We start from the raw sequence: 27,500 nt of genomic DNA, 5'->3' as shown, positions 1-27,500 counted from the left end.
TCACCCTGAAAATGATTGCGACGATGCATATCTCCTGTTTAGTATCCATCACTTTCATCAGCCTCATATATTTTCACTATAGTGAGAAAAGAAAATCAACCTATAGCTACATAAAATCCAGCATTTAGTAACAGTGCAACCACACACTGTATCTTAATTGGAGCAGACCCATAGACATGTATAGCCTGAATAAGAACCCTGATCATGAGTTGTTACACACACACTGAACTTTGACCGACCTATGTTCAGGTTTTTATTAAAGGCCAGACATATTAAAGGGATGCACATATTTCCCGGGAGAGGCCACAGATCCTTTCGCTGCAACACACACATTTCACCACGTGTCTGATTCTGTGGCGTGCATGTGTCTGTGTGTATTTATTATATGCATTCACCTACACGGCAATTTTCATGTGAACCACTGTGTGTGCGCAAGTACATCGGATTTTGAAAACAATAAATGAGTTGACTATGTTTGTGTGTGTCACACACATCAGTATATTAACCAACTGTGAACGCACAGTGTGTCTATGAATGTCTGCCAGTATCAGGAAAACATGTGCAGTATTTTGTGTGTGTGAGTGTGTGATCAGTGCGTACCATCTGTGTCCAGATGTTGCGTAGAGAGCAGGCTGCGTGGACAGCCAGACAGTTGGCAGGCCTTCTGACAGGCCTGTGTTCCTTATTGATAGAGGGATCACAGACACAGAAGAGTCAGCCGTGCTCAGCTAGACCACAATATTGTCCGCTCTGCTGTTATTCATCCCAGTCAGCCAGGAGAAAATGGGATGTTCTGAGCCAAGTTTAGAGCTGTCAGATCTGGACCAAATAGGAGTTGAATAGGTTTCAAACATTTGGAAAACAGCATGAGGAACGTTTGATTTTTCATACAGATGCCGCCAGATTCTTGTGCCAGAGCTGAAGAATTTCATTGTATTTCATTTCTGACGAGGATGTTAATACAGCAGGCAATACAGCTAATGCAGTGCATTGGAGTGAACAGCAGCAAGGGCCAACATGTTGGCGGAGCGGTTTGACTGGTTTTTGTGTGTGTTGGTGGAGGTGAGATTGAGGCACAGTGTAGCATAACAGGAAATACAAAAGCAATTTGCCTGACTGTAACTCCCCTCTATACTTAATCCAGGAATCTCTAACTGAGCAAATACTGGATATCTGAAGCAATTAGTTAGACGCACACATACTACATTGTCAAATTAAGCAAATTCCCCTGAAAAAAACTGGTGTTTATAATATAGATGTTTCGCTATATTCATCCTGCCAAAATTTCACAAGATCATTAACATCCTTCCCACTCGTATTTAACCAAGTGCGGGCCTTCTCCACGGGGCTTGTGCACACACAGAGCGGAGCGGAGGAGAGACAGCTGAGGAGAAGATAACGTTGTCGGCAGGCGGCAACCTCCGCTTCTGGCGAGTGATGCCGATGCGGAAGTGACTTAAAACTTGCATTCTCTCTACTGGCCAGCAGGGAGAGACTTCTTCGGTTGCAAAAATAAGTGAGATTGTATAGAAGTCTATGAGAAAATGACTCTACTTCTCACTTGATTTATTCCCTCAGTAAACATTGTAAACACGGGTTTATATCGCTAGTTTCAAGTCTTCTTCAATACAGCGCAATGTTCATTCAGTAAATTATGGTCCCTTTTAGAGTCAAATAGACCATAAAGCGGAGTCTGCATTAGGGCGGGCTTACTGTGGTTGACAGGTCGCTACCAGAGCCGTATACGCCGTCTCTGCGTCACTCCTTCGCATTCCAAATATGGTCACTTCTGTTCACTGGTTGCAAAAAGCTTGTCAAATCGCCGAACTCTATAGGCTTCAAAATGGCAGTCCACAAACCATGGGTCACGATGACTACGTCCACTTCTTATATACAGTCTATGGTTGTACCGGTTACAAACAGGCTCGCTAGTATACGAAGCGCAGCGTGCTGATTTGGTGTTTTTGCGTTTTCCGCTGAGCTAAACCAGAGAATATTCGGTTAAAACTGACTGGTGGTGCTGTTTTGCCCTCATTGTTAGCGGGGACGTTTGCTGGATTTGACATAATGCTGGTGCGCTATGCGTTGAGCGAGCACCGTTTGAAAAAAAAAAAAGAAGCTTTTTATATGCTAACATTTGTTTTCAGCAACCGGTCACTTGGAAGGCAATCTGGTCTTGTGTGCTCCGATTAACTTGGCACGCACTTAACACACCAGTCATGATGCTGTTTGTTACGAAAGCTAAACTCCTGCCATTTGCTCCTTGTGTTCTTCACCATTGATTTGGAGGAACAGGCGGCGAACCAGTTTTGAAAGAGATGTTTTTTCTTTATAAATAAGTGCTGTGCGATTGATCTGATTTATGGCAAATGATTCATGCGGATTTCAAAAAGTTACTGATAAATATTAGAAGTAACTGGTAGAAAAGTTAGTTATACATTAAAGAAACTTTAAAGTGTTACATTTGAGAACGAAAGGTGGTGTGGTGGTTGGTGGTAGGTAGTAGCGTGAATGCTTAATTGGCCCATCTGACGCAAAGCAGCTACCCTAGGGGAAGCACTGCAATTACTATGACGGTAAACACTAAATGTGTTTTTTTAAGAAAAGGCCTAAACTATCCTGCACATTATTATTGCGTTTTTTTCTACTTTTTAGCTTTTACAAATAGCATCTGTTGACTGCCTAGTTTCCATTATTGTCTCCCTGACCTTGCACCGTGTGCCATCTTTCTTCCCCGGCTCGTGCCAGAGTTATGGAGCGGGCCGACGTTTATGGAGGGCAGACCCTTTTCCCGGAGCTTTGATCCAGAAAGTTCTATTGCTTATAGTTTTGCAGGGGTCATTCAGGAGGAGCCATGTGGGCAGCAGTGTGTGTAAGTGAAAGCACATTGAGCTGCTCATTCTAAGCAGAGCCTCAGTGCGGAGGCTAGTGCAAAAGGGCCTTGGAGGACTTGAGGGGTTATAAGGTGCATGTTGTGTGTGTGTGAAGGCTATGCTCTACCTACTTGTGCGGATGTGGGAAAGGAACAGATACACAGCACTAATCCATGAGGGGGAAAAACAAAACAAATCACAAATAAAAAATGAAAACAAGTGCCAGAAAATAGAGAATCGGAGGCCAACCCAAAATCTCATATCACAGCTCTCGTATATCTGTCATCTCTCTTTCTTCAAACCCCTCCATCCCCTATACAAATTATTCATGCCAGTAGCTAAATGTATTCATACCATTCTGTTTACTTTATTACTCCACTTTTATTCTGCTCTTTTCCCCACATTTGTTTACAAGAATAAAAGCCTACTCTGACAGAATTATCCTTCTGCACAACAAAAATAAATCACAGCGCTTGCACACACATCATTCACATTCAAAGAGCACAGCTAAATTATAGATGGCCCCTTTCTCCCCAAATATGCATTTCATTAGCATTTCCTTCGCCTGTTGTCTTTTTTTTCTTCTGCCTGCCTGCGCGTATGACCCACAATTATGTGTGTGTGTGTGTGTGCGTGTGTGTGTGTGTACATGACTGGAGAATGGGAACAGACTTGCAGCAAAGCAGGACGCGTCCCCTTTCCCAAGCCTAATTTAGGATTCAATTACAATACTCTTTAAAAGCGTCGACTTCGCAATTAATTATTTCAAGATTAGCCTGACAGTAATGGGCCTCCCACCGACGCCAGCCAGCACAAGACTGGCCGCCTGCACCCCAGGACCACTCTGTCTCTCGACATATATCTGTACACCCTTCTCTTTATCCCCTCCTCTACCTCTCCCCTTCACACCCTTCGCTCGCCCTTCTCTCCATCTTCCTCTCCTGAGGAAAAGAGAAAAGAGATAAATCTTCATAATCCTCACCTTCATCTCCTCCCTCTGTCCTTTCTTTTTCTACCTCCCTTTATTGCTGTGTTACACTTTTTTTCTTTTGTTGTTGTGTTGTTGTTTTTTCTCCCCTTTGTTAATTTGCGTCGTGCTCTGATCTCCTCGCAATTGATATTGCTTCAGTACGGCGGGCTGCTTTTTTTACGAGTCACAAGGCCCTTTCTTCCACGTCCTCCATAGTCCCCAGGCAATGCTGACGGATGAGCCCCACGACAAAGTGCACGTGCACATTAACACTCGCACCCGTACACATCATTTTCGCATCCACAGACGTCTGTCACCGCTGCGGCCCGGTGTAAGCGAACAAACACGGCGCCTTCCTCCGCCTGCTTTGATTGGAGCCAAGCGAAGCATTTTTCTCTCCCCCTTCCTCTCCGCCGCTGCTGCTTTTCCTCCCACCCTTCACTGCTAGCACCCCTCCACCCAACCCTGATTTTTGAAATGAATGTCATCATCCATCCCCTTTCTCCCTCCGCCGCAACCTCCCCCTTGTCACCCGCGGGCAAACCTCAGCCGGAGCCCCCGATTCTGTTTATTTAAATATTTGATATGTAAGCAGTCATAAAATAAATGTCAGAAGAGGCAAAGGGAATGGATACGGGGGGTGTGGGGAAAGAGGCCATTATGGGTAATGGTTTCTGATGTACGTCCCAGCCCTCACAGTAGACCCCCCCCTCCTTAACCCCACCATACAGACAAACCTGCACATGACGGAGCCGTGAGACGCCGGAGCAACAGGGGGCTAGGTGGAGCGGGGACATGTGCAATCTGAATGTGTTTGTGCGCCACGAGGGCAGAGATGCAACAGCAACACACACACACACACACACACACACACACACACATAGTGACTCACTTGTTCGACTAGCGATATGGAAAATAGGCCCTCCCATGCACAATTGACTTCTAATACATTGTATACTCCTCAAACCATCCATTTACCAGGAATTGCAATTTCAGGGGCCCTGAAAGCAGCACTTTGCAGTCACTTTGCAAAATACCTTAAAAAAAAATCTCCAGCCTCTACAAATGCTCTCTCTCACTAACTGCCAATTCTAGCATGTCTGTTAAAGTGACAACACAGCCTTGTTCCCTGGTATATTGAACATCGCTTTATTGACTTGCCAGGATTACCATGTTGGACACAAGACCCAATGCTGCCTACTGTTTAGACACCCCACCGCCGACACCATTACAAGCACACACACACACACACACACACACACACACACACACACACACACACACATACACACACACACATCTCTCTCTGAGTGCATGCTCATGTGTGAGTCTAGCTAGTGGCCCCCAAAGGATTACACGACTGTGACAATTTCAGACCAAGAACTGATAAAAAACGGGAGGTAGGCGGGTTGAATAAATCAAGCGCAGCCGCTGAGGAAGAGAAAGAGAGACAAAGGGAGAGTAAGAGAGTCTCTCGGTGAACAACCTTGAATTTCTCCTTGATGCCGAGATGCTAAAATACTGCAGATCAGCACAAAAAAAAAAAATCCCCAATTAAGGACAAAAAAATCATCACAAAATGTTCATTAGCGCTGATGGTATATTGGCTTGGCATTTCAGGGCCTTTTAACTCTCAGACCTTTGCCTAACAAGCTCCCCGGCCGCACCAAAGGGCTGTGGGGGGGGGGGGTGTCATCACATCAGAGGTCGGAAGTCAAAGAGAGGTGTTGCCGGCTGTTGACCTCCGTCACCTCTGAATGCTCAAACGGGCCGAATACCCCAATGATTTCCCCATCTGTCAGCACGCAGAAGTGCCTGCAAGTCTGTACACCAACAGCTTTGACTTACAATGTACATATCATACACACACATACATATAACAATAATCAATACACACACCTATAATCACCTTCACCTTTCCTAATACACAGTTTTTCCACATATACCTGACCTCCTCCACACACACACGCCCCTTGCTCCCCTCTGCCCCCTCCAGAGTCCGGGTCAGGGTGCCCTCCAGAGCGCCTCACCCTCTCCGCTGTTAATTACCACTAATTGGCCCCGCTCTGGTTTTTTTTACCCCGGCTATAATGGAATCATTCATCTTTACTACTTAATGAGTAGGCACTGTAGTCACCAGGCAAGGTCACCTACAACTATAGCATCCGAAAGACAGAGAGCCAGAGAGTTGGAAACAACTGTGACGAAAAGAAAGAGGAGTGAGGGAACCGTCGAGAGAGATGAAGAATTGGTGTATGCTTGAAAACACAGATGAAAAAAAATGGGAAATTGTTTCCACACATGACTCTGCTTTATAACGTAGCGAATGTGTAAAGAAAAAGTTGAGAAATTTCTGGGAGCTGTGGGAGTCTGCAGTGTCCAACGCAAACCACAACACACGCAGGGAATTTCCAAAGACAGACTAATTAAAATACCCGTTATGCGAGTGAAAACAATGGATCCCTCAAAACAACGCTGAAAGCGCAGCGTCAAACCGAGCTGTAAATATAAAAATGTATTTTTCAAAATGCAGGAAGAGCCTCGTCTCCGGCTTTTGCACACATAATTATCAAAACAATCATTCCGACCGTCAGCGCAGACTCCAGCCCCAGCGGGTGAGAGGGCAACATGTTAGCCGCCTCAACTACCATAAAAACATCTAATTAACACTGAATTGCTTTGACTATTAGTCCAATTGCTGCTTTGGATTCATTTCTGTGGTGAGTCCTGGAATAAGGCAGTTTACTGCTGAAAAAATGGGCCCTTATTGCTGAAGGAAACAATAAATATAACTACACTTAGTGCAAAATAGTGTATATTATGATCATAAAAGGCCCAGGAAAGCTATTCTCATATTCCCATACTGACTAGAGTGAATGTGTTAAGACTTTAGACTGATTCTAATATTTATTTTTTTTCCAAATCAAGTCTCTCTCTATCCACGGACTTATTAGAAGTTCTCACAGTACACAACAAACTGTTGACACGTGCACCCGGGGGCCAGCAGGTCAGACAAGACAACACTTCCTTCACATTTTGTAACTGTGCGAGCAGTGTAAGCTGTCAGCCTTTGCCGAGGGTAGAGCAGAGGAATGTTTCAGGTTCAAGCATCATAATTTGTCCCGGCGCGTCATGCCAAAATCTGACAACCGGCTATTTTCCTTGGAAAAGTCTATCCGCCATTGTGTTGTAGACCCGCCATTCAGTCTCAAGCAGCGTAGCGGAAGCAGGCGCAGTCATGTGCTCCCGCAGCGCTGTGGCGATCAGCCCTGCATGGCAATGTTTGTAAATGGGACAGTTGTCTATGGATTATGTTAATGTGGTATTACACACTCCCCTCTGGCATGTGTCTGACATTACAGTAACCTTTGCATGTTTAGCCAACAGTAACTATGGATGTTCATTGAGTAGGGAGACGCACAGACACACACACACACACACACACACACACACAGTTGCACAGGGAGATTAACCGCGAACAGCAACCATCTGCTCTTGCCAACCGTATTGATATCCTTCGGAGGAATAAACACCTTAAAAAAATAAGACATTTAAACTTCAAAATAAAGTTCACTTGCGTTGTCAATATCTAATCCAGTCCATCCGGTTTGTGTCAGAGGAGTGTCTGGAATGTAGAACACAAGTCTGGCCATATCACAGAGGTGTGTAATGGAGGACAATGAGAGAAATACCAAGGCTAAATATCTGTACTCCACACCCACTGCAACACGTTTTAACCACATTTGTATCATAACCTCTTCTCCCACACACACACAATATCTCCAATGATTAATATCCATGTGTGTGTGTGTGTGTGTGTGCGTGTGTCCACGGTGTGTATGCTCGGAGGAGGATGTGGTGTGAGGTTGGCTCCTAAATTGCTGAGATCAAATTGATCTATATCAGGTAGCGTTCAGCCAGGAGTGACCACAAGTGTCCTGTTGTGACCGGTGTCTATAAATCACCAATACATCCACACACACACACACACACATACACACACACACACACAGTAAGCTGTAATGGACAATCTTGGTAAGAAAGGAAAAAAGATGAAAGGAACGTGTTGTGGCTGGGAAAATACATGGTTGACCAGTCAACACAGACAACCGAGAGAAATACACTCATAAGTATATGTTTAAGTATGTGCGCGTGACAGGAAAGGGCAAAAAAAAAGAAAAAGAAAGTGGAACTCAAAGAGAAATGACCAAAAGAAACCGACAAAACCCATCAACACAAACTCGGTGCGTCGTGCGTGTCCCATCGTTTTTCTATTTCTGTCTCTCTGTGCTTCACAGACGTAAGACAGAGCGCCTTGCTGGTGCTGTTTGGTTGTATTCTTTTTTTTTCTCCCTTCTTTTAGCTGAGCAAATGGTCCCACTGTGCCAGCGCTGATTAGAATCAACTCAAACCAAACAGCAAGACATGTGACTGGAGTCTGCAGTCTAGAAACAGAGAGGCTTTGATGTGTAAAGTGACAGATGATGGTGATGGTGATGGTGATGATGATGATGATGATTTTCTCACAGGCTGGTAGGAGGAGGAGGGGATGGTGGCAGTTGGACGTTCACACACACACACACACACACTATATGGATTACACGCGTGCTTCTATATGAACATGTCAACACATGAAATGTGCTCATTTTGTTATAAGCAGATTCTAACACGATACATTTTCAATGAAATCTAATGTGCACCAAACATCTTCTACATTCTTATGAATAAAAAAACTCCCACGATAACAAATTATTCTCTTCTCTCTTTTAATTTTTTTTCCAGCTAAACTATCAGACGATTAGTTTTATTATACAAATCTTAAAAATGTCTTGCTAACTATTTTGAATTTGTATTAATTGCTGCAATCACAAAATTACTCATTTCTGGAGGGACGGAGCCACGTTTCCCCATTTCCTCTTCTGTTGGCCAGAGAGGGGAGAAGGGAAGCGGAGGCTGCAGTTTCTTCAGTAGTGACCCACAGATCTGTTCAGTATAGTGTATAAATATTCAATAGGATGTGCTGGCTGTCTAAATACCTTGGAACTGACTGCTGCTCCCTCGGGACACCTAGCTAGCTTCTGAAAGCCATGGACACGAAGCAGACAAAGACGAGAGACCGTATTTATAGAGAAAACACAGGAAGAACAAAAAGAGATGGCTACAAACTGTTCAGCATTGTGCACCATCTGTATAGCAAGTATATAGGTAGTTAAGTGCCATACATTTACTGAGGAAATGCTATGACAAATAACCCCGGAGATAGAAAGAAAGAGAGAGAGGAAGAAAGAAAGAGCTCAGAGTCCTTCCTTTCAGCAGCTCCACGTGGCTAATTAGCATATGTGAAGGTCAGGGTGGAGGGGTGGGGGGGTTTTGGGTGCCACTAGAGCACCTACTACCATGAGACCTGGCACCTTGCCAGCCACACACACACACACATAAACACACACACACACACATAAACACAGACCATTGAAGGGGGGAAACCCGATATATTTGTGTGTGTGAGGCCAACAAATCGTAAATACTTATTTTTCATCGCAACATTCGCAAGGCAGAAGCAGAGTGTGATCCGGGAGGGAGAGGATTTTCACTATGCTGACATTTGCCAGAGTTCAGATACTGAATCTCCCTCTTTCTCTGTGAACTCAGCCAGGCCCATTCCTCAGAAGTCAGCAGCCCTCCATGTGACTCCCTTCTAACGTCGCCCACATTTCTGCATCCCCGGCCGTCCTGTCCTCTCTCTGCTTACAAAGAGACGACAGCAGCTAAGTATCAATGCAAGGAGATTGGTGCATATCCTGACATATTGAAATAGGAATGACAGATTAAAGCTTCAATGCCATATCACAAAAAATACCTGAAATGGATGAAATTACACATACACAATTCAGATTTCTTTTTTTTTTAAATCAACAGGAATGCATTAGTTGGACAAATAATTAAAAAAGCTCATTTTTTTATTCAGCCAGAAGATGTCATAATTGTGGCCATGCAGAAGTTGCGATCACATGACACATTATAGAACTGTCAAGATTCTCTTTGTTTCAGTGTTCAGGCTGCGGAGCCGGCACTAAAGAACGACAACAAATAATATTACATTGTTGAAGGTTTCACTTTTGCAGGTGGCTGTAACTGTGTGGGAAATTAACTATTTATTCACTTCAACTCAGCTGACAGACGATAGAAAGAGAGTTAACATTTGAAATGTGTTTGCTGTGACAAGTCTAAAGTTTTTCTTTGCCATTGATAGAATCGTAGCTGCAAGAGCCATTCGGCTATTTGAGATATAACTGTTATGCACTGTATCTAACCCCATGCCAGACCTGTGAAACATCCTACAAATCCCAGAATGCCAAAGGTCGCCTATAGTTTTCTCCCATGGTAGAAAACCACCACTGCTGATTCGGATTAAACAAGGTAGAGAAATTAAATTCAAATGACAATCAAATCAAATCCAAAAAGCCTTGGACTACTTCATTCATATGGAAAAGTCAAATTCTCCCATATGCACAATTAACTTTCTTCAGCAAAATTGCTTTGCTTTAGATTTTCCAGCTCCCTCCTGACACCGGCAGTTCAGATAAGGCAACGCTGAGAAACAGCTGACACCAAATCATCGCTCGCTCGCAGTAATTAAATCCTTCCTTCAGGGCGTTTACACATCAACCTTTAACTCCAGGGGACGAGTGCAAAGTCAGACCAGGAAAAAAAAAATAAAAATACAATTGTTTTATGAAGCTTTAGCTAATAATACATGATTCAACTGGACAGTCTGCTTTTTAAATTCATATTATTTCTAAAAATCAGAATTAATTGGCGTTTTGTGGAAACCGCATGCAGACTGGGGTTATGCCAATTACCTAAGCAGGCTCTGTGTTTCATCCAAGGAAGATGAAAAAACGCTGCACGGGGCTCTTATCGGACGCAACAGAGCAAATTAAAATTTCACTCTAGTGTTGCTAATCAGCACTGCGCTGGCTAGCCAAGACAGAGATGTAAACAAACCAACATAAACAAACAACTGATGGGAAGGATCACAGAGCGAGACATTGTGAGAGGGGCGGGGTTGAAGCTGGACTGCTTAGTGCTGACGAAGGGGCATTAGCCTTCTCCTGCCTGCACACACACACACACACACACAGAACATCTAAACACATCCCACAGAGAGAAAACAAAAAGAAGCACCCACACACACGCACACCTGCGTGTCCATTTCCTGACCAGACCCCATGGGCTGTCCGTCCGATGCAGAACATGTACCATAAATTAAATTCCAGCAGCCACAGTCAGGCCCATCACTATGCACAAGGCTCCCTGAGATAGCCGCATAACACAATGTGACATTGATGCATTGCTCCTATTATAGAGTCTTTGTTCGTATCACACTAATAATTCATAAGAGAGAAATGTAAACAGTATGCACTGGAGAGCACTGCGAGCAGGAATCATTTCAAGGTAAGCACATTACCAAGGATGGGAGTGGGTCTAGTCTTTGATATGCATAACCACTGCGCTTTGATTGCAATTCTAAAAAAACAAACAAAGGCAAAACACTGAGCATAATAGTGATAAATTAGTGGAAACTGTAGTTATCCATTCATTTTTGTTTTATTAGGTCAGATTTTAAATGAGTCGCTGCTGCAATTATCGAAGCAACAACACTATTTCCAACTTGCTAGGCCCTCGTTATTATCTGCTAATTGCTTTTATTGTTCTGTGTGTGTGTACTGATTAGTGGATAGCAGACACATCCTTGTTACACATATAGGTTGAGACAGAATAGGCCGTTTCATGTATGATGTCAGCCTCAGTCATTAGGATTGCACATATGCTGTTATATTATAGGTACAAGCCGCACATAAGCAAGGAAAAAAACACACATTGAACAGCAACGGCCTGGATTTAAAGCAGCTGATACGTGGACAAACCATCAGACACGCATACAGGCAGAAGGTCACAAACTGAACACTGAACATCGTTCTGATATTCCTCAATCAAGTAGGCCACAGCCATTTGCAAAACTAGGACGATGTCATTGTGGTGAGAGAGCAGGTTCAACACACACCTCTAAATAACATATGTCACGTATCTCTGATGTGTGTGCACGTACACATCACAACACAGCACACAGTGGTGGGGCTCTGTCTTCATTTCGGTGAGTGGCCAGACAAGTGAGTGTGGGGGGGGAGACAGCGGTGTAAATGAGGTGCACTCGTTTCGCTCACAGCTTGCTCCTGAAGTGAGGCAGTGGGGAGGGAAATTGAATTTGAAAGAGGGGAAACTGTGCCAACAGGTGACAGAGGTGTGCTCCGACCAAAAGCACTCTGAAGTGAAGCGCAGTCATATCACGGGGGCAATTTGGAGGCAGTATTATGCAGTACACCGCTCGCCTTTTCTCACACAGCCTGTCAGTGCACAGGAGAGCAGCAGTGCTGCCATTCCAAATATGAATTAAACATAGGGCTTTTGTAGCGTGAATATACTGCTGCTGAAATGTTGGTAGAGTCAAGAAAAAACAGAGTCCCACATGCACTTACTCCTGAAGTGGGAAACTGAAAAAACTAAAAACATTGGCTGTATATAATGTTAAATGTAAGTTCTTTTTTAGGGGTCTGGTTTGCTGGATTTATAAGCACAAACAACCGGAATATGAATAAGGTAGTATAGAATATGGCTCTTATGCTGTGACTGATATACTATCTGACTTTCATTTAAGTGTCTTTGAGATATAGTATATATAAAAATATATATACATACATACATACAGTATATACATTTACATGTAAACATATATACATATATATATATATATATATATATATATATACACACACACACACATATAGATATACATATATACATTGACATGTAAACATATATATATATACACACATACATATTTATACACATACATATATATATACATACATATATACATACACATACATGCATATATACATACACATATACATACACATATATACCCATTCATACACATACATACATACATATATACATACACATACATACACATACATATGTATATACACATATATGTTCTTAATATACATTCTGCACATAACAAACAATAATTAGTGAGGAGTGATATATATTGCTGAGGTTTCTAGTGACCATTTTATAAGTGCATAATTTGATACAATTAATACCGCTGCAGTACCTCCCACGCTAAAACATTTACTTAATTTCCCCAGCAGCCAACCCAAATTGCCTTTGATTGAAACAATGTAGGCTAATGAACTGCTTTTGTTTTGCGAGAGGCAGACAGTACAAGCTATGCTCAACCACCTTACCCTCCAGTCGTCCAGATGTGCCATCCAGCAGTACGAATAATTTAGTGCATCAAAAACAACCGCAGAATAATGGCTCTTCTGAAGAAGCGCTGCGTTGTTTCAGGGCAGAGTTCTGAACTGGCAGAGACTCCCTCCACTGGCTGTAGGTCTGCACACTGTGGACACATCAGTGTTTCAGCACAGGGTTTAGGGACACCCAGGGATCCTTGAGTGCAGTGCCCAAAGACAGAGGGAGGAATACTTGAATAATTAGTAACACGTTCTTCCCTCCCTCAGATGTTACCACTGAGGTGCCCTCAAGCAAGGCATTCAACCACGAGCTGCAGCAGTGGCCAACAGAAGGGAGCTTGCAGGGGTTGTTGTATAAAACTGTGCTTGTGTGTTTTCAGAAAAAGTGAGTTGTTTCCTTATACTTCAAAATATCAATGCACAAAGGATTTTATAATGTATTAAAATCACATGAATAACATTTGTGCGTAGGACAATTTCTCTAAATTGAGCTTGAGATGATACATTCATATCAAATAGAACAATCAAAACTGGACAATCCTCAACAAGAAATTGAAGATTATAAAGATAATCATGAGGACACATGATCAATTTCCTTTTTGTTTGTTTTTTTGAGTTGACACTGCAGCGTTTTTGTACGTCTTTTCAGGGTGGGACAATTATGAAAATAATTATCTGGAGCAGCCTAAACCTTTATAAAGGTTAAATTATTGTTTTGGACGGCCCCCAAGTCTGGAGTATTCCCATAAGACTTAAATGCAGCATCACTAAAGCGCCAAGGATCCCTGCAAGAATCCTCCTTTTTTTTCTGAGTGCAGTCTGCCCAGCGGGGCCACAGGGAGCCAATCAGATGGCAGACTGGGTGTCAACTGTGAGCTGGGAGTACAGCGAGCTTTAAACCAGTTTACCTCCACTATTCAAATCCCGGGCTGCGTGAGAATAAACGAGGCGCACAGAAGCGCTCCATGCTCGCTCCGGAGCGCGCGGAGAGGCACAGACGGTCCTCGCTCGCCCGCGGTGTCCTTTTTGATTTTCGGTTGAGAAAATTAAGAAATGAGAATTACACAACGTTGGCATTCATGATGCTCGTTCATATACATTTTCTATAGGAATATTTTTGCTACTTTCTTCGACGAGCGCCTTGAACACAACACGTCCTAAACAGGGCGTTTCGCAACGTGTCTGACACCACGTCGACAGAGAGGTGAATCTGCCCGACGTTAATGTTGCTTTTTATTCTCCCGGATCAAAATGCAATAATATGGAGAGTGTGACCTATAGTCATGTGAGGATGGAAGCACGGCGTCTGATTTAGCGTATCAATTATGGTATAGGCTCAATAAATAGCCTCATAAGTCAGGATGAATTTTTAGAAATGCATTTTACTTTAAGGTTTTATTCCCTTATTGTGTCACGTTAAAGCTCGTGCAGGTATAATACTTAACACAGTTACACCAGTCGGAATTACGCACATAATGGACTTTTCTTTTATATAAAAGCACCTTGACAAAAAAAATATATAGGACATTTTTGTATAGGTCCTTATTCACTTACAACCTCCAACATTCTCGTCCACACATGATGGCCCTTGACCGAGACACACAGAGTGTACATGTGGACAACACACACACCCACACACACACCTGGTAACAATGCAAAATAATGAGTGTCACACCAGCGATGAGACCCCAAGTTCACCGATGCACACCGGCTGACTGAGAAGTTTCCTAAACTCACCTGTGTCCTGCTGAGGCCTTGCCCTCCATTGCCTGGACTCATTGAATGGGGGTGGTTTCTTTGCTGCCCTCCCCAGCCGTGGGCCGAGCTGGCTCCATACTGGGGGCCCACGTCTTTCCCCAGGCCCATGCCGGCCTGCTGTTGCGCCGTGGGGCCGCTGTAGTCTTGATATGCACCGCCATAGCCCCGCATCATGGGGCTCGGGGACGTCAGCAGTTGGTTGAGTGTCGGGGTGGCCCCTGACGGATGCTGCTGCTGCTGAGTTTGTCCTGGGAACCTCTGAAAGCCACCCGAAGCCGCAGCCAGGGGAGACTTGCCGTGGCTCGCAGAGGAGTTGCTGCCCATCATCATGTTCCCAGGTTGCCGGCACCCAGAGGGGCCCATCATCCCGTAGGCCCCGCCGCCGTAGCCCGCCCGGTACGCCGGGTACTGATTGTACTGGCTGTTGTGGTACCCTGCTTCGTGAGAGTTCTCCATGCTGTTATGTGCCGAGGAGTGCGTTATCCCCATCCCAGTGCTTTGCTGCTGCTGTCCGCCATGTTGCTCATAACAAGGCCTCGAAGTGTAATAGTTGTTGTTAAACTCAGAGTTGTTACTAGTTGGCCCCAAGTTAGAGTGTTCATACCTGGTACCCATCATCCTCTCCGCGGGTTTACAGGTGAGCTCCCCCTCACCTTTTCCTGGCATGTGCTGCTGCTGTGGCTCCCCCTGGCCCCCCAACAGGTTCTCTTTGCCGCCGTGGTGCTGGTGCTCCATAGCCCTGTCCCCACGGGGCCCTTGGCCGTTGTTATTCGCGGTGTTGTTACTTTGGATCTGCCGCTGCTGATGTGGCGCAAATTGGCCGAATTGCGGCGGCTGCTGCTGCTGCTGCTGCTGCGGCGGCGGCGGCGGCGGCGGCTGAGACTGAGGGGGATCTCCGCTCCCCACACATTTCAGCTTGTGGTTCGCGATCAAACCCGTTTCCATCGAGGAAGTGGTTGAATTAGTCGAAGCCGAGGCGGACGTGAGGTTATTCCCATCCTTCTCGTGGCCGTCCGAAGCGTTGTGAGTCGTGGAAGTTGAATGAACCATGTTGAGCTCGTTTCGGCGGTGATGGTCTACATTATTCAGAGTCCCATCTCCGGCACCCAGCATAGGTCCAGTCCGCTGTACGGTCCCTCCTCCTCCTCCAGATTTCCCCGAATTGAGCTCCGGACCCAAACCGCTGGATAATTTCTTATTTTTGTTATTAGTTCTGGTCGGAGCCGATGCAACTTGCGCAGCCATGGTCACTCCAACATCTCAGCGCGCAGTGACAGCGAGCCCCGACCAGCCGTGAACGCAGAGAATAACACGAAGAGGGAAGGAAAAGCGCAAGCAGTGAGGAGAACAACAATATATTCAGTGGAAAAGCAAGCTTTGTTCTTGCGCTGGTGTTGCTGTGGTGAAATGTGTTCCGTCAGTGAGGCTTCATGTTGAAAGTTTCTCTGCCAGGTTTAAACGAAACTTTTTTTTCCTTCCCCCCTCCGCCTCTCCTCCATCCCGGTTCTCGGTAATATGTAGCAGCGTCTCCCGGAGCCCTTGTGGCCCAGCATGGCATGAGAGAGAGCGGGCTATACAAGCTTATCCACCTCCAGGGCTCTGGCGCGCCTCACATGGAAAATCCGGACTGGAGTAGCGAATCATTACAGACGTCGCATTCGGATGTTTCTGTGTTTTACGTTGCTTTCGGGGGAAACAAAAATGTGCATTGATGGTGGCAATATATTCACATGAGATACATTTCCATACTGTCATTAGAATATCTAGGTATCTTTCAATAATTGCAAATCAGACGGTCAACAAGGAACGGCTCCTTCGCTTGAGTTTAAAGAGTAAGATATTACTTTTAAAACAACCAATAACGCTTGACAGATCGGGCATTTCCCATTTACGCAGGGACACTGCTGCTCCAGTCCACACGGATCCTTCAAATAAGCACACCAGCAGATGTTAAGTTTGCCCGAGTGAGTTTCTACGCAATTATCCAGATCAGATTTTCCCTCTTCCCAGCCTCTCATGTCCCTCGGCTCAAGCCAGTTCTCTGCAGCTCTGACAGGAGTCGGACACGCAACCACAAGCTGTGCGCAATAATGTTGCCATCGGAATAAGAATGTAATCACACTTTATAGCGGCTATGGTGTTGTAATATCTGCACCACAGAGTTTTATCCCCTATACGCGCTCCAATCACTTATTTTCATCCTGGGAAAAAAAGGAGTAATGATTCCCTTCAACGAATAACCATATAGCTATCGTGTAATAAGTGCCATGAAAATATCACAAATTATGAACTGTATAATATAGGGGACGATTTGGTGTGATAGCAGCTATAATAAATGCCATTCAGTACGATTAGGTCACTTAAAGCTCACTCCGTAGGAATGTAATATGAATATTATGAATATTAAAGCCATTCTTCATTAGGGTCTCATTTGAATAAAAGGCTACATTCTTTAATTTCCTTCATTTGATTTACTTTGTCAGAGAGGAGCCAGTCTGAAATGATAATGAAATAAAGAAAAAAAGAAGAAAAAAAAATATCAACCCCAGGCTGCAGTGTAGGACCACACAAAACCAAAGTCTACAAGATATGCTATCCCGATCCCATCAGTGGTATTCAAACATGAATGTAAAATTGTGCTTAGTAAAGAAGCTGGGGTGTCTGTTGGGACTTGAGTGAGCAGAGGGTCTGCTTTGATGAGATCAGATGCATTTGATCAACAGAGGGAGCTGTGGATGAAAGAGGGGTGGAGGGGAGGGGAGCGGGGGGGGGGGGAGCGGAGGGGTGGGAAGAGAAGGATTTGGGGATGAGAGTTTGTGCTGAGGATGGCCATGATAATGAAGATGACTGGTGGTGGCGGGGGACAAATGTGGCAATGACAACCAAGATGCCATTGGTGGAGGTGACGATGACCATAGTAATGGTGATGACTAGGTAGAGACCATCATCGTTCTCCAACCCATAATTGTTGCTGCAGATCACATATTGGTGAAAGGAGGAGGCACAATTCACTCTGCTGTATATTGTGTACAGTGTAAGATAATTCACCATGAAGCCATGTCCATGACAATGGTAAGACCCCTGCTGGAGACACAGTGTTAGTACAAGTTAGAGCTCAAAAAAGAATAATAAATGTATAAAAATACAAGCAGAAACACACCTTATGTTGCAGAAGGCCAGAAATGAGTGACAGAGGACGGTCTTATACAAAAATATTAACTTAACTACATGAAGAAAAAAAAAATCTTAGTCTTACAACAAGATTAATCTCACTTTTCCAAATAGAAGCTCAATCATAGGAGAATAAAAGCGAGTGACATCCCCAGAAACCTCTCCCAGCCGTTTTCCTTTATGAGCCCATATGGCAGAGAATAAAAGCTATAACGCTGTTATGGTCCGACAAAGTCTCCATGGTGCTCACCATTCAGTATACTCAGGCCAAGCCTATAGCGTCAACAAGACCAGATGGCTATTCATCTATAGGACACCCCGAGAAGACATCACGTTTACACCCTCCGTGTATGAGAGCGAGAGAGAGAGAGAAATGTGTAGGTGACAGAAAATAACTGCTGTTGGTCTGTGTGTGCGGAGACAAAACAATATCTCCATAAATGATCGGGAATGTCATGTGGGAGCTTCATCATTGCTTATGTGCACCTTTTCTGATGAGAACAAGCCTTATCCACACCCTTGCTGCTCTCTATACTTTGTGCACATGATGATTCCGGATCCCATCAGTGTCCCAGATCAAAGCCTCAGCTCTCATTTCATCTAGAGCAACACTAAGGCTGACAGTGAGGGGACCTGGAGCATTAGCATATTCTATGATGGCGCCGGGCTTTTCAAGCCGTTGCCTCGGCTGCAGTTCTGGGTGTGCGCTGTGGCTTTGCAACTCTAATTTTCCTCCCTCGCTCATTAAAAAAAGCCCACTGTTCTCCTATTAATTCGCAGACACACTGATCTGTTTGAATGGCGAGGATGGGTGTGTGTGTGTGTGTGTGTGTGTGTGTGTGTGCAGGGAGGAGGGAGGTGGAGGAGGGCAATGGCTCAGCGCATTTGCATTTATGTTTAATTTATAACCTTCAGGGGCCCCCTGATGCAGCAAGATTGAAACAATAACTCCAGACAAACACGGGAAGAGAGGAGGAGGAGCCGGAGGTGGGTGGATGGAATTAAAAATATACAGATCTGGGATGGTATGTGCTTTGCATATGTGTGTAAGATGTGTGTGTGTGTGTGGGTGCTGTTACTGTGTGCGCAGCCATGTGCATGCATTTTTGTATTCGTTCGTGCATCTGCATCAAGGTGCATCTGAAAGTCTCTCACACAAACACACACACAGAGAGAGAAAGGCAGAGGTCTCCAATCCGCGGGGGGATAACATGCCACGGTGAGTGTCTGTCAGGAGGAGAGCTGGAGTCTGTTCCGGGGGAGTCTGCAGGGATCTCCCCCCCAGCAGCACAGAACAGAAGAGCACAGCACAGCAGACAGCAGCAGACAGCAGCAGCAGCAGCACAAGCCTGGCCAAGCACAGAAAGTGGGTCAGCCCAAAACACACACAAACACACACACACACACACACACGCACACTCAGCTACACTCACACACAGCTTCGACGGATGCAGCCCTGGTGTCACACTGTGGGTGTGTTTGGAAGAAAAAGAGAGAATGGGCGTGCAGGGAGAAAACGCATCGTGGATGGTTTGTGTAAGTGAGACTGAGTATATTTTGCATTAGTAATGTTGAAGGGGGGGGCTTGTTTAAAATGAGGGGTGGATGGCTAAGGAGGAGGAGAAGGAGGGTGTAGCTGAGACAAAAAGCCAGCCAGCCATTGTGAGCACACCCTATGGAAGTGCATCAAATTGATCCATAGTCTTTTCATTTCAGGCTTGGGTAAATAACAGCATTTGAATTGATCAGTCTGCAAATCCAAGCAACGATGGGCTTTGGACCATGCGGTATGTGCGTGTACGTGCGCGTGTGTGTGTGTGTGTGGCTGCTAACAAAACACATCTCTTATTCCTTTCTGCTCCTTGCGGAGTCGAGGGCCTCACCAGAGCCCTACAAACGGCTATGATGGATAAAATGTTTTCAACAACACTTGAGAAGAGTGGATGCTATTGTGTCCGCCTGCACGCTGAAACATAGAATCACAGAATTCCCAGGACGCCGCATGCTCTATTTATGTGTTATGAAAAACATGACTCAAAAGAAAAACGGAAAACAGCTATGCTCTACTTTCACTGTCAGCTATCATGTGAAGTGTGAAGAGGAGGCAGCGGATGAGAGGGAGATACAGACGGGGAGAGGAGAGCAGAGGAGAGTGATTTTCTTCATCCACAGATCCTATTTTGGAGGTGACAGGGGACTGGGCTCTCAGGAACCTCCCCCCACCTCCATCCCCTCCTCCCCCTCTGATGCCTGTCACTGCTCCTCTCCTTCCCTCCCTCCCCTTCTCCTGACTGGAGGAGTGTGTGAAGTGTCCCCCGAGAGGCACCGACTCAAAGACGGTATTTACAAGATCCACACTGAGCCCACTTTTAACTGCCTGTGAAGAACTTCTCCCGCCGCCTTTGATGTGCAAACCTAATGGGGAAGAGCTCGCCGGCAGTCATTGCATATGTTAGCGCAGGCAACGTGAGCTAATCCCCTAGCATTGCAAGGTAGACTTCATGCTGCTTGTAGTAAGTGAACACTTTCCAATGCTGTATAGCTTTGGTGCATTGCTGCCGTTGGAAAAGTCCCTGTTGGCATTAGAAGCTGACGCGATGCATCAACTGTTACAGCAACTTAGTGGCAGCAGCAAAAGACGAGAACTTTGCTCATTCCTCGGTGGACTTAGGATATTCATGAGTCGATGTAGAAGCCTGTTGATGTGACCATCAAGAATGTGGTAAAAACTCCATACGATGTGCAAAATATTAAAGCAATGACATGATTACTTGTCCTGTTAATAGTAAGTACATCAGAAGATTTTAAGTGGTGCAATAAATCAGAGAGCTTTTTGATTCCCCTGCCACTTGACATTTCCACCCAGATGGGATGACTAACATCAACAAAGAAGTCAGCAGAGCGAGCTCTCCCACATCGAAAAAGAACCCGCCACAGCCTTCAAGTCTGCTTTAAAGCAGCTTTCTTTGTTCTGCTTTCTGGCGTAAATGTTCTTGAGGAAAGAGAACTGAAGCATCATAGCAACTGGCGCCCCCTGCCTTTTGTCAATTGAAAGGTCAAAGGTCAGATTAGGGCACTTAATCAGTTAAACCACAAACTCACACACACACACACACACACACACTACATCGGAGGTAAAACACTGACACTCCGTCCAACTTGGTTTGCGGCACAACAAAAAAGGAAGGCTTTCATAAAAAAACAGAAGCATTTGGAACGATTTTGAATTAGGCTAATTAGGTTTGTGTTTTGTTTGTTGTTCAGGAGGCATGATCAAAGTGATATTTCACCAATTTGTGTCAGCTCCGGAGGAGAGGAGGAAGAGTTAGGAGAACGCTGCCTATTAATCTCCACAGGTTCAGCGTGTGCTGTGCGTTAGGGACAGTAATCAAAACAAGAGAATTATGAATAATGAAAAGTGTTGATCAGATATGAAACAAAACAGTAGATTTGTGCTTTGTTAGTGGCTTATTAGTAAGAGGATTGGACTCTGTGGTAATTTCATATTTTCCTGTTTTCCAGCTCTTTAAAGGGGGGGGGGTGTCAATTTCAATGTATGCTCAATCCTCCCTGCTCAGCCTGAGTGGAAGAAAAATCAAAGGGATGTGGATGACTTGACCCGGGAGCTCAGAGTCTGAGAGCAACTGGCTGTTTTGATCTTATCTAATATTTATGAATAACTTCCTTGATATTTCCTTCGCTCCATGAAGCCGTCCGCTTTTACAGTGTTACACAATGATGTCTTAGAGGGGCGATGACGGAGATCAAACGGGGACCGGGCTCAGAATACAGAGCGCTCTCTCTCGCTCTCGCTCTCTCTCTCTGTAGCCTGAGAGGAAACTCAGCAGCAAGCTATCTAACGCTGTGTGATTGAAATACAAGCTCCACTAGGCTGCAGCGTGCAGTGTGATGATATTTGTATTTGCGCCTCTGTCAAAGGAATATGGGCACGGAAAGTGGAAACGCTGTCACTGCTTGAGCATAAAGATGTGTGTGTCTGTGTTGCTACTTGTGATTGCACCCATTGCATCTTTGCATTGTGTATGTGTGTTTTTGTTGCAACGGAGATGATTCCACAACCTGCCTAGCCACGGCTTTCACAGAGCCACTCGCCACAGGACCATTCGGGGCTGTTTGGATCAGTAATGGCCTTAGATGCTTTTCACTATCTCTTCACAAAAGTCAAGTGTTCTCAACAGGTTATTTGCCCAAAGTGGCCCTGTTCCAAGGCACTATTGTGAGCCTAATGGGGGCTAGACGACACTAAGACTCTAATTATGGACACCAACGATCAGCCGTGATAATATTGCAAGCAAAGTGGGTAATTTGTGGCTGTTGTGTTGAAGGGTTGAGGGGAAGGGGGGGTGAAGGGAGGTGGGGAAGTTGTTTTCTTGTGTCATCGCCCCGTCGTCCGTCACCCTAATCATTCCCCCGGAGCAGAGAGCCAAGATGTGAGCACAGCAGGAGAATATTAATGGACTGTGTGACATTATGGTTCCCGCCCATTCAAAAGGAATGTTCTATTACATTATGGGCCATCAACAGGTGATTTCTCACCACTCACTAGGCTCCATCGAGGTACACTCCTATTTCAGAAAGTGCCTGCACGGCACAGCTCGAGTGCCTATTCGTCTCATTTAATAAAGATATTACACATACAGTTGACTCGTGCTTATAGATCAATGGCTTGTTTGCCACTAAGCTCGCTGCCTAGCTTTCCTCAGATCTACCTGAAAGATTATCCAATAAAAATTGACTGAGAGTCAACATTTGATTGAATGGATTTTTGCGTACAAAAACCAAAAGGGTGGAGCAATAACAAGTCATCTCTGCATCACAGCACTTTCTGGTAACATAATTACCACAGCAACAGCTCCGGTGAAAGGTTGGACAAAGCGTGGCCTTTAGCTTAAGTGAGGCCCGAGGTAAACCGCTTATCACGATCAATACAGTGCAGTGCCAGAATTGGCAAGACAGACACCGAGGCAACTCAGCAAGCCTGTGCCTATTCTGTCAACACCCCAAATCAAAGCCCCTCTCTCCCTTGAGTGATCTGTCCAAACAATTAAAATGGAACCTCTTTGTAGCATCACACTTAACATGTCAGACAGGAAAATGAAAGGAGCCCCCGTGTGTTGGAGCCGCATGCCGCGGAGAGAGCGGCCCGCCACAGGAATGACGGCACTGTTCAAATTTTAAATATGTTTTGACACAAAATCAAAAGTTGCTCACCATTATGGGGGGGGGGGGGGGGATTCCCGGTTTTCTGTGTGATCACTTATTAGACCCCTAGGTGAACGAGGCAGAAAATACTGACACCTGAATATTCTCTTTGCACTTTCTTTGACATTTTTTTTTTTTTTTTTTTTTAGCAGATCAGGGAATCATTTCACATTGTGAGATATCATTTCACAGTAAGATTGAAGCTCTGATCTCTCCACATCTGAGGCTCACGAAAAAGCCCTCAGTGATCAATGAGGATTCCTGCGTGAGTTGCTGGGTTTTTATCTGCCTCACATTCTCCCTTCTGGTGTCCAAAGCTAGGCTTGCTGCCGCTCCATTTCTGATTATAGTAGTATAGAGGATTTGACAGCGCTGTTGCAGCTCTGACAGGAGATGTTGGGCTATTTCTAACAATCCTGAAAACACACTGAACTCCAATAACCAAGATTTGTCTGTTTGTTTGAAAGCTGATTGGCTTGATGAATTTGATCCCCGAAGTGTACTGATTGGACAAGAACTAATCAGGCGACCAATCCCATCAATCAAAATAGCTGCCTTCTGACATCTTTTCTGTCATATGACAATGCCGTTGTGTGGCGAATAATACATTCTCCTTTCACATTAATAAGCTTGAGTGGCTTTAAAACATAATGGAAAGCAAGACTATTTCATGGGCTTTCACTGTACTATATACATAATCCTGAAGATGAAATTCCTAATCTTCTACCAAACAGGGGAGAGGTTTTTTTAAAGCAAGACCCCAATTATGCCCCAGCCACAAATTAGCATGTTTAATGCAGCAAAATGTTTTAATAAAGAATAAAAGCAAGGCAGCAGAAAACAAAAGCCAACTGGGTAATAAGATTATCTCTGCCAGGCGCCCAGTGCACATTATTGTAGTTCACACGAATGGAAGAGATTATAAATCACATTCAAAACAGCCTAATCCGTGAAAGACTCCCGATATGATTACTTTATATTACTTTTGGTGACTGAGTGCGATGGATTTATCTGGAATCCTGAGGAGTCTTTAAAGTACGGTTGGACATAAAGGCAGAGAGCCAGTTGAAGATAAGTTGAATCCATCGGTGATAAGCTTCAACAGTTTGGCCACAAACAGAGAGACACACACAAAGTGCTGAAGACCAGATGATGTCATAAACATTCGACAGCTATAGATTAATCCTGCAGATCAGAAATTAACATAAAGTATCAAAGGCGTTGCAAAATACACAAATTGATTCAAATTTCCATCAAGAAATTGTTTAGATTTTGAAGTTTTAAGCAGCCACTGATCTGACTCAATGCCACCTTTAAGTGCTGTTTAGAGTGTTACATTGTTCTACGGCATTGTTGTAGGTGTTCCTCTGCTGCGTCCCATCTCTCTTGAGACGATTACAGCCTCCTTCATCCCTGACCTCCCCTTAGTTCCTGACAAGGTCAAACATCTCCCATTAGGGGAAACCAGGCCTCGCCAAGTCGCCAAGTATCCAAGTCGTACATCGTGAAGGTCAGGGGCTGCATAATGAACTGGAAAATGTCAGTGATATTACTCCCCATTTAAATAGCGGATTTTCCGCCACCAGGAACAAGGGTGATATTTACCCTTTTTTCCTGCGCAGGCCCGGAGCGAAGAGTCCTCTTAATCCAGCTCGGGGTGTGAAATTGAGTCGTATGTGTGAGGGAATGTGATTTCCTGGTTCCAGAGATGAGTGAGTCTGCTATGTTGTACCACACTACAACCAGGTCTTCTTCACCAGGGCAAAAACATGTGGAGGAAAAAAAAAGACCTTCTTCCCTGTGCATTAGTGGTGCCTACAGCGGCAGAAAATCCCCTGCCGGATACTAAAAAACCTGAAAGGATGGCGATGAAGATAAGAGGGAAACAAAACAGCTAGTAAATAAGATAACAGTTGCGTGATTGACTGTCTTCTAATGCCAAAATATATGCCCACTGAAGTGACGGAGCAATTATTAATTATTAGTCTGATTATTCACATTTCCCGGCACATTCACACACTGCCAGGAATGTCAACGGCTGCATAAATTAGTGTGAGAATAAAACAAGAGAGGCGACAGGGCTGAGATGACAAAAGGGCATCCAAAGGAGAATGTTAATAATGATTCCTCTAAAACAATTTCCATTAATTTTCAGCCATCTCGCCGGGGAGTAATATCTACATGCCTGAGGCAGGTTTAAATTGCATAGTCTGCCTGAGAAAAGAGACAAAGACTCCCCAGTGTCCAGCTGCTCTCATCAGAACAGGAAGACTCGAGGAACACCCAGGAGACAGCGCCACAATAGCCAAAGATAAGCTATTAGCACAGCATCCATCCAGGACAGAGACGAACTGGATACTCGTTGTTTTGAATGATGCTGTGCAACAACACAAATGAGACATGAGCACGATGCTGGATTTCCTGGGTTTTTCCTCCACTTCGTGTTGAGACTCATCACCTCAGGTGGACAGTACCGCCAGATTCTAGCTCTGGCTGTGCCGCCTGCTGCATAGCTAACAAACAATGTCAAAGGTAGGACGTGAATAATACAATCATTTCATATTCTGACTCCCTGCCAGGGAATATGTCACTTGGACACCGGGTCACATACCCAGTCAGCGTGTGAAGGCAGAGATGGGGCCGCGAGCTTTGGGGAGAGCAGAGGGAAGGCAGCCAGCTAATGTCACACACATACCAGCATCGGGGATCTTCTCCATCCCCCCTTAAAGTTATTCTGCGGCCGAGCTGGCATCTCGCCTCTCTTCGCGGCCAACGCGAGCCCGCTTTTGCTCGGTGACACCGGGCAAGTCTCCTGGGTATGGGCACACCTGGCAGACTGTCAGCGGGCACAGGTTTTAAGAGAGGGCAAAGAGGGTAAGACAGGGAGGGGCTGGTACTCTGGGATATCTTCAGGCAAGAGATGACAGTGTTTAATACACACACTACCGCGCTTTGGAGAGCGAGTGAGCTGTCTCCACTAGCCTTTTCATTAAGTTTACAGACAAATAACAAATATAGATATTGACAGAAACTGGAAACACTTCATCAGTGTTCAAATTACACTGTGGCTGAGACTGGATTCTCTTTTCACGCAATGATTACGCATCGGCACACCTGTACAAAACAACACATGAAGGCCGCCCGTGAGCCATGATAAACAATGACCTCCCTGCACACGTCCAGATCAATCATGTTACATGTATTATTGACAGAGGGATAGTCGGCAACGCTAGCCAAGGCAGAGTTGTGCACACACATTTACAAGGACAGATGACATGACATGACATTAGGTTTTGAATAGATTTGAGGTATTTCTTACATAATTCATTGCAGCATGAGAAATGCTGATGGTTTATCGGTTTTTGAGATCCCGCAAAAAAATGAAATCTTGCTGCTGCTAAGGTCTCTTTTGGGGGAGCAGAACCCACTCTGGCTCCCCTGTAATTCGAAACACATATATTTGTGATTTTATCCATCTAAAACATGACACAATTTTTGTATTTTCTTTATCAGAGTCTGAAACATTATATACAACATTATGAGTATCATTGACTGATATTAGCTTGATGCATTGGATTTAGTTTAATGTTAGTCTATTATTATATTAGAAATAATAGGTCCCATTCACACAAAAAAAAGCCATCACTGGTTAAATATATTGGCCTCAATTTACTCTCCATAATGTACAGCATTTATAAGTTTTATCTTTAGAATTAATTTTAAAACATGCCAGGGAAAACCATCCAGCAGCCCCAAGCACACATTTAGCATCTCCTCCCACAGTCACTCACATAAGACTATATAATAAAAACAAAGTTTCCTCCCAATAAAACTTTTCTATTATCCTGTCCCTCGCCTGCTTCTGGAAGAGGTTAGATGTCTCATTTGCAAGTGAGGGCCAGGAGAAGAGACGGCTGCCCACCAGCCTGTCTGTCAGATGAGCTCGCTGGGGAAAGCGTGTGCGCAAGCTCGAAGGAGTGTGTGTGTGTGTGTGTGTGTGCGTGTGTGTTGATTAATATCAGGAGGGCAGGGCAGTGCTCAGACTGCGGCTGTCGTTGAGAGCGACAGAGGACAGTTCTTTTCACTGCCGCCCAGGGAGAAGTCTGCTGGCGGACGGGGTAATGAGCCAGAAACAAGCTGAGAGGAGAGGAGTGGAGGAGGCACAAGGACAGGCCGCCACCCCCC

The 27,500-nt window shown here is 44.8% G+C and overlaps 1 protein-coding gene across 4 annotated transcripts in view; it reads right to left on the bottom strand.

The window, feature by feature from the left end:
• arid1b (AT-rich interactive domain 1B) overlaps positions 1 to 16,988 on the bottom strand; it is a 155,158-nt gene extending 138,170 nt beyond the window's left edge. For all 4 annotated transcript variants that reach the window (XM_031847226.1, XM_031847227.1, XM_031847229.1 and 1 more), the window contains exon 1: positions 14,901 to 16,988. In XM_031847226.1, the coding sequence (XP_031703086.1) occupies positions 14,901 to 16,166 (1,266 nt within the window). In that variant the 5' untranslated portion in view covers positions 16,167 to 16,988. The remainder of the gene's footprint in view (positions 1 to 14,900) is intronic.
• Positions 16,989 to 27,500: the final 10,512 nt, after the last annotated feature.

This window comes from Anarrhichthys ocellatus, unplaced genomic scaffold (assembly GCF_004355925.1).
Source record: "Anarrhichthys ocellatus isolate YVR2014 unplaced genomic scaffold, GSC_Weel_1.0 scaffold7, whole genome shotgun sequence".
In the NCBI taxonomy this organism is placed as follows: Eukaryota; Metazoa; Chordata; class Actinopteri; order Perciformes; family Anarhichadidae; genus Anarrhichthys; species Anarrhichthys ocellatus.
The sequence above is the reverse complement of the archived record's forward strand: the minus strand, read 5'-3'. Positions and strand labels throughout refer to the sequence as shown.